The sequence below is a fragment of the Corythoichthys intestinalis genome, chromosome 4 (assembly GCF_030265065.1).
Source record: "Corythoichthys intestinalis isolate RoL2023-P3 chromosome 4, ASM3026506v1, whole genome shotgun sequence".
Taxonomy (NCBI): domain Eukaryota; kingdom Metazoa; phylum Chordata; class Actinopteri; order Syngnathiformes; family Syngnathidae; genus Corythoichthys; species Corythoichthys intestinalis.
In genome coordinates this window covers 15,966,390-15,979,109 of record NC_080398.1, presented here as the reverse complement: position 1 = coordinate 15,979,109, position 12,720 = coordinate 15,966,390, and the positions used below count along the sequence as shown (strand labels likewise).

At 38.7% G+C, this 12,720-nt stretch overlaps 1 protein-coding gene across 3 annotated transcripts in view; it reads left to right on the top strand.

Moving 5' to 3' along the window:
- The window catches only part of creb5b (cAMP responsive element binding protein 5b), a 143,478-nt gene that overhangs the window by 53,050 nt on the left and 77,708 nt on the right, over positions 1 to 12,720 (top strand). For all 3 annotated transcript variants that reach the window (XM_057833406.1, XM_057833405.1, XM_057833404.1), the window contains 2 exons: positions 199 to 320; positions 7,402 to 7,553. In XM_057833406.1, coding sequence (XP_057689389.1) covers positions 199 to 320; positions 7,402 to 7,553 — 274 coding nt within the window. The remainder of the gene's footprint in view (positions 1 to 198; positions 321 to 7,401; positions 7,554 to 12,720) is intronic.

Below are 12,720 nucleotides of genomic sequence, written 5' to 3'. Positions count from 1 at the left end.
GCGCCATTAAACTGCTATGGCACCATATAGACATATTGTCTATCAAACACAACAGTTCTTTTGGCTTAAAATACAGCAGTTTATTTCAAAGAGGGGTGCAAGAGCAGAAACTGCTTTTTCAGCCTTGTCTGTGTTTTCCGCCATACATATATTCAATACGGACGATAATAATGCTGCCACTTGTTCATTGATCTGCAGATCAGACGCCAACGCCAACACGCTTCTTAAAGAACTGCGAGGAGGTGGGACTGTTTAGTGAGCTTGACTGCTCAATTGAGCAGGAGTTTTGCAAGGCCCAGGAAGAAGAGGACTCCAAACAGGTACTGCAGGAATAGAAGCCTTGGGTTAAAACAGGTGAACCTGAAGCCACAATCTCTTTGTCAGAGGTGGGGTCAGGTGCTGATGACTTCCTTTCTAGTGAGGCCATCAGTCATGTCAGATCTCCACTCGAGGCAGCACAGTTTAGTTTGCTTCAAAGTGTTACCGTCAGAATAGCACAATTAGTTCATTTTGAAAGTTTACATAGTGATTTCCTTGTTCCACATCTTATGTTTTAATGCTGTAATCCGATTTTTTTTCCTTTCCAAATTTTTCACAGGTGGCCACAATGACAACATAAAAAATGCAAACAGATTTTTAAAAAGAGAGGGAAAAATCAATCACTTTAAAGTATTTTTCTAATCCTGGAGCAATTGTAAAGAAAATTGTTATCATATTTTTTTTTAAATACTGTATTTCTGAGGGCAAAAATATTTTTTCCCGAGGAAGTGTTAATGCCAGATATACAAAAGATAACTTCAGAGCTATTTCTACTTTTTAGCTGCTACTTTGGACACAGAAAAATGAGACATGGAAAATCTGTTCCAGTAAATCTTTTAATATTTTCTGACTTAAAAGACTTAAAAGAGCCACATGCATGCATTTATGTTGATCCGAGGAAAATATTCACCTTTTTAAAAACAGAAAAAACAGAGTAATTCTTTCCTGATTTGGCCTTGCGAAAATACCGTAAGGGATTTTATGCATCGTGTCATACTGCATGTCACGACATCTGTGGTAGCATCAATTTGCTTGAAAATAAAGTATTTTTGTATATATTAAAACATCTAAAACACAACATGTATTTTTCTTGAATTTAAAACTATTTAAAAACAATTATTTTTCTCACGTTGGCCTTAAAATCAAAATTGTCAATCCAATCTTAAGTTTAACATCACAAATAACTCTTTGTACAAAAAATAATTTTAACTTCAATTATTTAATTTTCCACTTCTGGAAGCTACGCAAAATCCTTAACATGGAGTTGCTAACTGTGAGCACTAACACTGTGCCTGCAACTCAGCCAAGATCGTATCCATTTGCGGAGCAGCTTTTATCTATCAGCGATCAAGAGAACGATAATTTGCAACGTAATAATCATAAGAAATAACTGCGATTTTTGTGCCAGATTGCTTTGCTGTGAACACTATGCGACATCCGTTACATACCAAGGACGTAGGTTTGGTTTCAACATTAGTAAGGACGATATATACCAGCATAACCTGTATGTACACTTTTTGCTGGGGCCGGGACATTAAAAAAAAACTAACAGATTGGGTGAAAAAGGGTCAGGGCTACATTTCTCACGAATATGAACCTAATTAATTGATAGGCTGAATGATCAATGCAAAATAAATCTGTATTAACTTATACAAAATTTAGTGTGTATTGGTTCAGGTGATACACGGTTCGATTCAAACCTGTGTTTTCAAAAACTAAAGAAACCTTTTTGAAAACTTCAGAATAACTCTTATTAGCAAGAGAGATTATAATAACATTCACAATAAATACACACGTGTTAATAATATAACTAATTTAATCTAATATATGCTAATCTAACTATCCAAGAATGCAAAAAATAAACATTTGTTTTACGGCCACTCAACATTATCTCTCTAAATAAATAAATATAACTGAAAAAACTTCTTAGTCGAGGTATTTAAAAAAAAAAAAAGAAAAAAAAAAGTAAGATAAAACATTACTGCTTTTGTCCACAAGCACAGCTAAACTCAGTGAAAAATGTTTTTTTTTATTTTTTTTTACTGCGACTATGATTAATGTATGGCTATGTAAAAAAAAATGTCTGCATAGGATCCAAATAAAAATATTTTGAAATAAATAATGTAGAAAATAAATTCAGTAAATTATAACAAAAAATGCAGGTCATCAGCCAATCAAACATGCGTTTGAGGGGAGAAAATGAACCAGCACATTCTGCAAGTAAGAAATGGTAAATGTAAGTCTAACCATAATGAAAATAATTCACTTAATAATGGTAGGGTCAATTCTATTCATACAACATATAGGAATACAATCTAAATGGCATATATAACTGAACGCATTATATAATACAAATAAAGTTACCCAAAAGTGGATGGGGACAATTTATGAGAGACAGCGAGAACCAAAAGTGGTATTTGCCATGTGGCAAAATGGATTTTGCCATGTGGCATTTTTTCTGCCATGTGGCATTTTCTTTTTGCCATGTGGCAAAATGGATTTTGCCATGTGGCATTTTTTTGGGGGGGTATGTGGCAAAATGGATTTTGGTTTAAAATGAATGGGAAATTTGGATGTGCATTTTCAAAACCAAAGCCGCTAGCGACCTAAAATCAATCAAATTCAAAGTCTAGCATAGTCGTCAATGGCATAGCCTTACTTTGGTGCCAGTTGAATGTCAATGTGCTCTAATGGTAAATGTATAATCAAAAATCACAGCCACACGTTTTTCTGCCATTTAATATGAATGGAAAATTTGGACGTTCACAGCCGTCAATGGCATAGCCCTATTTGGATGCCAGTTAAATGTCAATGCGCTGTAATGGTAAGTGTATGGTCAAAAATCAGAGCCACACGTTTTTCTGCCATTTAATATTAATGGAAAATTTGAACGTGTATAGCCGCAAATGGCATGGACTTGCATGGCAAGCAAAAATGCCATGTACCGCCAAAAAAATGTCACACACACCCCCAAAAATGCTGCAAACCGAAATCCATTTTGCCACTTACCAAAAAAAAAAACACATGTCAAAATACATTTTGCCACATGGCAAAAAAATGCCACATGGCAAAATCGTTTTCGCCACATAGCAAAAAAAAAATGCCACATGGCAAAATATTTTTTTTCCCACATGACCAAAAAAATGCCACATGGAAAAATCCATTTTGCCACATGTCAAATAGCACTTTTTGTTCTCGGCCCTGCTGCAATTTGCGCATCATGAAAAGTTGCTAGTGTTATGTCCCTACCATCCCTATGCAAACCTACGCTCTTGTTACATACACAAAACCAGAGCTAAGAAGCGATGCAGTTTTCGGAATATTGTCAATGAACTATCTTTACTTCATACGTTTTACTATTATCACATGAGCTGTGATCTCAGAAAACTGCTTGCTACAAACTAACAACTCATTGGAAATTTAACTCTCTCTGTCACATTCTTGTGCACCGGTATTAGAAACATACACCCATACAAAGTATACACAGCTTTTGCCATAATCTAAAAATTGAGCTCAGGTGCCTCCTGTTTTTACAGATCATCCATGAAATATCTCTACAGCCTAATTGGAGTCCACCGGTGGTAAATTCAGTTGATTGGACATGATTTGAAAAGACACACACCTGTCTATACAAGATCCTGCAGATGACAGTCTGTGTCAAAGCAAAAACGTAACATGAAGTCATAAGGAAATGACTGTAGACATCTGGGGAAGGGTACAGAAACATTTCTGCTATTATTTCAGGTCCAAATTCCTAATAAGCACAGTGTCCTCAATCATCTAAATTTCTGAGCTAAACTGTTGAAGTAAAAGTGCCCTTGTCAGTCGATTCTGAGGAAGCATTATGACTTAAACAAAAAGAGAAAGTAAATTCTTTTGAATTCATTTGTGGTCAAAGCTCATATATTAGTAAGCTTCTTCCTCATTCTTCTAGAATGACATATGTAACACTACTGTCATGTTATATTGCGTAACAACTAAATCAGTTGCATTATTGTCTCTATACCACAGTACTGCACTTCAGGTTACCTCATATAGTTGGACAAATCTATCACTTGCACAGGACCTTTGCACTACTTCTATCCTTACGTGGCTAAATGGTTGTCTGTACTTAAAGTATGTGTTCTGCTAAAGGCACTTATGTTGTAGTGGCTTCTTTAGGATATTATTTTACAGCTACACTACTTACCAAATATTAAATTCATTGCGTGTTTTTTTTTTTCCTGCGTGTATTCTAAAATAAAATGGGCAGGCAGAGGATTCTACCATCATTCGTTGGTGGGGGAAATGTTCCTTAGTAAATCAAACATTTGCAAACATTAAAAGTAGAATGATCTCTCTATATTTAAAAAAAATAAAATAAATAGATTTTACTTTTTGACATTCTTTATTTTACTTAATTTAAAGTTAAAACACTCTAAAAGTGTTTGGGATAGGATAAATGAACAAAAAAAAAATCTTTCTCCCTTTAAATTTAAGATTTTAACCTTTGTAAGCAGTCTGGCATTGATAAATGATGGTTCATTGTTGACCGGAGTTCACTGCTTCCTCCACACATAATACACTTTCATATTGTAACAAAATAATTTTTCAAATCCATAAACAGCATTCTACTTTCACCTTTTCGGGTGCAATTTTGTTATGTGTGTGTTCGATTTTAAACACCCAATCTTTCATTGATATTGACAGACCTGGGTAGCAGGTGCACATTTGTCATCCACTCCAATTGAGGAGATGAGAGATAGAGTTTCCACCTGTAACTTCAAATAATACTCCAGTCTCGGAAGGAAGTCCTCCATCTTTCTCGAAGCTGACAATACTGCACATGTTTAGGGAGATTCTTTTTCACGTTAAAAATAAAAATATCTTCAGACAGTATGCTATGTAGATTTGGCAGACGAAGTCGATGTGTTGCTACTTGTCAAATCATAGCGAGACGGATTTCTTATCTAATCTGCCTGTCTGGAAAAATGTGTGGTGCACGTTGTATATAAGCATGTTGTCTAAGTGTTTTGACTCTGGATTTCGTCTCTGCCCGGGTGGACCCTGTCTAGCCTCCCTACTCTGTATTCTTTATGATGGGAGGCTGTGCCAGTTTAGTCGGGGCCTGGTGTCCCAGCAAGCAAAATGCACAGAACTGATAGCATTGAAAGAATTGGCCTTTGAATGAAAACTACTTCTCTGTAAATCCTGTACACAAAATATAGTGTATGTTCAAAGAACCCATAAATAATAAAAAATCATATCATCCAATAATTACAGTGGAGCAAATAAGTATTTAGTCAAGCACTAATTGTGCAAGTTCTCCCACTTGATAATATTAGAGAGGCCTGTAATTGTCAACATGGGTAAACCTCAACCATGAGAGACAGAATGTGGAAAAACCCCCAGAAAATCACATTGTTTGATTTTTAATGAATTTATTTGCAAATCATGGTGGGAAATAAGTATTTGGTCTATACCAAAAATTCATCTCATTACTTTGTTATGTACCCTTTGTTGGCAATAACGGAGGCCAAACGTTTTCTGTAACTCTTCACAAGCTTTTCACACACTGTTGCTGGTATTTTGGCCCATTCCTACTTGCAGATCTCCTCTTGAGCAGTGATGTTTTGGGGCTGTCGTTGGGTAACACAGACTTTCAACTCCTTCCTCACCCCGTGGCGTAGAAATGATAACAAGAACGGGGAGCAAAAATCCCAGAACCACACGGGGGCACCTAGTGAATGACCTACAGAGAGCTGGGACCACAGTAACAAAGGCTACTATCAGTAACACAATGCGCCGCCAAAGACTCAAATCCTGCACTGCCAGACGTGTCCCCCTGCTGAAGAAAGTACACGTCCAGGCCAGTCTGCGGTTCGCTAGAGAGCATTTGGATGATCCAGAAGAGGATTGGGAGAATGTTTTATGGTGAGATGAAACCAAAATAGAACTTTTTGGTAGAAACACAGGTTCTCTTGTTTGGAGGAAAAAGAATACTGAATTGCACCATACCCACTGTGAAGCATGGGGGTGGAAACATCATGCTTTGGTGCCATTTTTCTGCAAAGGGACCAGGATGACTTATCTGTGTAAAGGAAAGAACGAATGGGGCCATGTATCGAGAGATTTTGAGTGAAAATCTCCTTCCTTCAGCAAGGGCATTGAAGATGAGACATGGCTGGGTCTTTCAGCATGACAATGATACCAAACATACAGCCAGGGAAACAAAGGAGTGAGTGGCTTCGTAAGAAGCATTTCAAGGTCCTGGAGTGGCCTAGCCAGTCTCCAGATCTCAACCCCATAAAAAATCTGTGGAGGGAGTTGAAAGTCCGTGTTGCCCAACGACAGCCCCAAAACATCACTGCTCTAGAGGAGATCTGCATGGAGGAATGGGCCAAAATACCAGCAACAGTGTGTGAAAAGCTTGTGAAGAGTTACAGAAAACGTTTGGCCTCCGTTATTGCCATCAAAGGGTACATAGCAAAGTATTGATATGAACTTTTGGTATTGACCAAATACTTATTTTCCACCATGATTTTCAAATAAATTATTTAAAAATCAAACAATGTGATTTTCAGTTTTTTTTTTTTTTCCACATTCTGTCTCTCATGGTTGAGGTTTAACCATGTTGACAATTACAGGCCTCTCTAATAGTTTCAAGTGGGAGAACTTGCACAATTAGTGGTTGACTAAATACTTATTTGCCCCACTGTATATACGACAGAGTGATTATTAAGAAATTGCAACTTAAATAGGATTAATTGCTATCATCAACAATCGTTTGATTTAAAAAATTGTTAATGTACTCTAGTAGTTTTCTATGGCTAGATTTAGGAATTTGTTAATACAGTAATTTATTGTCAGCCCCAATCAACCAATCCAAAATATGAGCTCTAAATTTTGGTGTCACTCTAACAGATTAGCATTGCAAGTGATTCGCTAAGATTATAATCTTTTCTCAGAAATCTTGAAGTGCTATATTTCATGTTCACTAACTTTAACAGATTACATGCAGGCGTAAATGTAACAAGGAAACACCTCTAGTCATTCAAAAGTGGATTCTTTCATTCCGGTAGAACTCATGGTTTCCACAATGAGGCAATCGGTAGCGTGATGCAATTCAAATTGTTTGTGTTGAATTGACGAAGACAACATCTTACTGAGTTGCAGAAAAGGAATCTATTGTCCCGGTAAATTCAGAAAACGAAGCAACTGCATAGAAGCTGCTTTCTGTGTGATAGAATTGTCTCAAATGCCCATGACCGGGGTTTGAAAGTTCGGACAGCATGCCTGGAAAACGTTCCGAAGGCTGCTATCAGAAAAAGTGTCAAAGTGTGTTAAAATTCTGTGCTAAAAAATCCTAACTCTGCATTTCAGAACATTGCTCTGCACAGTCAGGGTGGCCAACACCAGCAAGCCCACTCAAGATTGGGCAACCACGATACCAGCATAGTGATCCAGCAGGCTTTACCATCTCCCCAGTCCAGCTCCGTCATCACTCAGGCTCCATCCACCAACAGACAGATCGGGTGAGTCGGCCACACAACTTGCAACGTAACCAACCTCACATTTAATTAGGAATGAGAGAATGCAACAAAACTAAATGTCTCATAGACATTGACATTAGAAACACTGGCCACCAGTTGAAATATATACGCAATGCAAGAATTTGTAGGTTTCTGTTCACATGAACAGGCTCAACCTGTCTTTGTGTTGGATGCAGATTGTCATTCTCTTTAGTTCCTGACGTAATGTCAGTGTTTTGTTCCATTTCCAGAAATGTACCACAGGGGATGGCTGTCCGTGTTTTGCTCTTCATTCAGCATTGTCCCTAAGCAGAACATGCCAAAGATGAGCTCATTGTTGAACCCCCTCAGTAATGTTTGCTTTAACAGTGGTTTAACATTTCATCTTCTAATATTGCTCTTTTCACTGCGGGGGGAATGACAGCTATAGCAATGTGTTTTCTGTGAGTTTTGTGCCACCTAGCCACAGGTGTGGACTGACAACACTAGCGGTCTGTGTGTGAAATGAAATATAGTGGAACCTCTAAGGCTGAACATATTCCGCTCCTGGGTGTTCATATTTGGTACAATTTGGTTTCTTGTTTTGGAAATGTGACATGAGTTCATCCTTTATTCTGAGAGCGATGTGTTTTGTTTGACTTTAAAGATGTTTTTGACAGAAATGTTTTGGCTGAAATAAACTGTATGACCTCATTGACACGCATAGCTTTATGGGCAACTCATTGAAACACACGAGACCAGGGATTCGCAGAGTATGGTGTATATATAGCCCACTGTGTGCTTTAATATAGCTCACGGGGCATTTCAATATTAACTGGCATGGCTCAGTCGTAGAGTAGTTGTTCGATTCTCCGCACTGATGAACTTGTCTAAGTAGTATGAGCAAGATACTGAACCCCGTGTTTCTCCTGGTGCTGTGTCACCAGTAGGTGGATGGGGATGTAGTGTAAAGTGCTTTGAAGGCCTTGAAGCTGGAAAGGTGCGATACAAGTATAATTCCATTTACCATTTTAACTTGTATGCTGCCATTCACCACCAATCACAGCGGTACCTGTCATCCTTTTTAACTCATTGGCTGCCATTAGCGGTGATGTCGGTATGTCCATTTCATTTTGACTATTGAGGCTTGCAGTGAATGATCTCTATCAGCCCTCCCAGGCAAAACGGATTGGACTTCTACTCCCGTAAAAGGAAGTGAATGGGTTAAGATTCCCCTAATATTTATTTTCTTTAAAGAGGCATTAAGTCATTTTCCGATATTTTTCACTGCATCATGCATAAGATAGTTATAGACGGGAGTGTGCCCTGAATGAAGTGTGTTATCTATGTTATTTTTATTTGATTGAATCACTTTTAGATAGGAATGTCCCGATCCGTTCACGTAATCAGAAATCAGAGGATCATAATCGGCTGAAAAGGATCGGGTTTTAATTTAAAAAATATATTTTTGTTTTCTGCTTCATTCTCGGACAGCCTCTCACTCTCCCTACTGCTGCTTTTCTTGGTCACCTGTGCATTGGAGTTTGCTTGTTAAAGTTAATGATGATTGACAGGCGTTGAAGCTTTGATCTTGCCAGAGAAGCTTGGGAGTGCTACCTTCAAAGGCGGCAAATGCGTCAATCATCGTATAGCTTGTTAAACACTAGCGGTAGTGTGTTGTGGCAACTCATTGTGTGTGTGTGTAAGTAAGCGGCTGTTCTCAGCAGCGTGAGCAGATTTGAGTGGACTCACTCAATGAAGCATTTAATAAAGACAAGCATTTTTCTACGTTATTCTTGTTTAAAAATAATTTACATTATGATGGTGGCATGGTGGGACAGTAACATGTTTAAAACGTTTTTTTGGGTTTTTTTTTTTTTTTGGTATCTTGGTATCGGCAGATTCTCAAAATCAGGTGACTCGGACTAAGGTACAAAAATATGTGATCGCGACATCCCTACTTTTATATGTTAATTGTTTTGCAAACAGTAGGTTTTGAACCTGGTCTTATATTGCAGGTACCTGCCCTCTTTATTCTTCCTCCATGGCCACTAATATTGGTTGCGCTGAGCACTAAAAAAAAGCCGTCTGGGGGTTGCCACTTCTTCGTTCTTAACTGAGATGCATCAAGCATACAGTATATACAGTATATAAATAATCCAGCATTTAAATCTGCATTTGCTGTGAAATAGTACAATACCGAGGGCACTTTACTCAGATTGCTCGCCACCCAAAACTTGTCTTCCTTGCCTGGTTCTCTTGACTTGGTTCTACCTCTTGTGTGTGCCTACGGTTGTCTGCATTTTTTTTATTTAACCAAAATCAAAGCACAGTGTTAATGTTCAAACTGTGTCTAAGAAAAATTAAACCTTTTGGCTTACTATTCATGTACTTATGTACTGTATTTTGTTGTTGGCCGAGATGTTGGCACTCGGAAAGCCAAGTATTCTTTCAGATGGTACTTATTGTAAAATGTTGGGAAAGCACTGGCTTAATACAATCTAATGAAAATAATGATAAATATTGAAATTTAAAGCAACACTATGTAACTTCTCAGTTTTTGTCAATTTTAGCAACGCCAGTGGACAAAAGCAGTAGTATTTTGGGCTTCGGGAGGAGGGATGGTCTGCCCTTGACCCCCAACCCCCGCCCGCCCTCCCTCCCTCCCCGGGCTGGCTGGGTGGGGGCCGTGGCCCTGGGTTGGCGCCCGCGTGGCGTCTGCGTGGCTGTCGCGCGCCTGGTGGGGCTCACGTACGGCTGGATGTGATAGATTGCGCTCGGGTGGGGGGTCCAGGTGCCGGGATTGGCGATGGGGTGGCGTCGGGTTGGTCGCCAACGGGCTTACACTCACAAGGGATTCACACGATTACTGGGTTCTAGTTCACAGAGCTGATTTGTGTACACTCTACCCCTTTCAATCATTTAGCTTATAGATTCCCCCACCCCTGTCCCCCTCTTTCCCTGGTCAACAGGCCCCCTACATGGTGTCAACCGGAAATACATCTAGCTGACGATAGCACCAACATATTAGTAATTGTTCTTGATGTTCAATGTATTTCTTGTTGTAGTTTGTGTTTTTCTTTCTTCTCTTGTGTTTTTTTCTTCTGTACCCCCATAACCCCTTCCTGTTCGCTGCTTTGTCATAATAAACAAGGTATGTTGAGTGCCTTGAAAGGTGGAAAAGTGCTATATAAGTATAACACCATTTAATCACAATGGGAGTATGTCAGACTCTCAATGTGAAACATTAAAACTTTTCAGACTATCCGGGCACTTAGACTTCCATTATCCGTGTCAAACAGCTGAACAGGACAGGTTTAAAAAAAAAAAAAAAAAAAAAAAACCTGTAGTATTTTGCCTTAAGGAAGACTGTGTTTCCCATGAGAACCAGTGCACACCCGCATAGTGTCATAAAATCATCAATCAATCAATCAAAACTCAATCTCCCGGTTGCCTGCAGATGGATTAAACGACATTTCTGTTTCCAGCGGCTGTGTGAAGGTTGAATATTAATGAGGTAATGAATCCAGTTGTAGCTAAACAATAGCATATGACGGTTAGCAACCATGTGGCTTAGTGTGGCTAAACCCACCGTCAATGCTGACGAGTTCGGGTGGGGTCGGGTGTCGTCACGCCAGCGAGTGAAAGCCGGGCCAATGTTTATTCCGGCGTATCCTGGTAGCTTCCCTTTTTTTTCTCCTTGGACAAAACTTTTTATTTCTTTTGTTGCTCTGCCATCTTTGCAGAATTCGCGCAAAAGCGTTCGCATCGACTTCCGTCTTTATAATGAATGGGGAAATTTTATGAAAAATATTTTATAAAGGTTGGAAAGTTATCCCATGTTGCTTTAAAAGGAAATATTTTATTATGAAAATGTTTTACCTAAATATTTGTTGTTTTTTTTTAGTGCTGTCAAATGATTTAAAAATTTAATCTAGTTAATCATATGTCAACTGTGTGATTAATCATGATTAATCACATTTCCCTCGGGATGAATAAAGTTGCTCTTCAGGAAAGAAAATCTAGGAAAATACTATAATTGACTTAAAATTTGTTTTTAGATGAAATGTATAATGTATGAATGAATTAATACTTAACCAAATAGAGTTTTAAAATTTTATTTAACAACTCAGCTCGTATAAAATAAAATAAATTGTATTATACGGAAAAGAGTTTAACAGATTAAAGTGCCTCAGACGAACAATGTGGCTCAAGTACCGTTTGGCATATTGCCCAAAATTAACTGCTAACTTAAAGTGCATGTGACACGACAAAACATATTTATTTCATAATACACGCGGTATTTTATGCTCCTGAATGATATGGACCGCTTGGATGTGTGTGGAAGCGATCGCTATATTTATTTAGTTTTTTTAATCCCGCGCCATGAAAATGAGTGACTTCTGGCTTCGGTCTTGCATTGAGGAGGAGGGCGCTGTGACGTGTACGGGAGAAGGCGTCCTCTTCACTAAACAGCCGTACTGTTGTGTATGAGGACTAAGGATTCAGCTGATTTTGCGGATTAATACGTTTATTTTTCTCATCATGCCAGCCAAACGGCTGCAGAAATATCTTGCTTTATGAGGGAGAGGCGTGTGCGCCTATTTGGAGTTTCAAAAGGTTCCCATTCACCGTGGATATTGGCCAAGACTTACTACTGTGGGACCATTGGACTTACGAGGAAGTGAGTAAACATCTTGTTTTGTATTATGTCAAATATTAATACAGCGATTACAAAGTAAACACTACAAACTTTCTTTAAATAAAGGACTACTTATGTTTGATCATTGATAGGCATGTGAAAAGCTCTCCTCGTGCACATCAGCTGCACGTTAGCTGCACAACAACTGCAGCCGCCCTCCTCCGGGGAACGAACTTTAAATTGCTCTCCGCCGGGCGGTTTGGCGATCCGCGAAGACAATCGACAGCCCAGTCGTCATGTCAAATAATCCGAGCTAGTTATGTGTGATTTTCTGCTTCAAAGACTTTGAAACATCACTCGGTTCGGGTTAGCATGTCGGCTAGCTGTCACGCCTTTTGGTTTGTTCACATTCTTCGAAGCCGGGGAAGGGAAATGACATAAGCCCGATTTAGGTGGCATAAAATATCGTTCGGGAGGTGCAACAGTAAAGGTGAAGTCGACAGTTTTGACCATTATGGAGTAATTTTGCCATGTCGTCTTGAATAAATG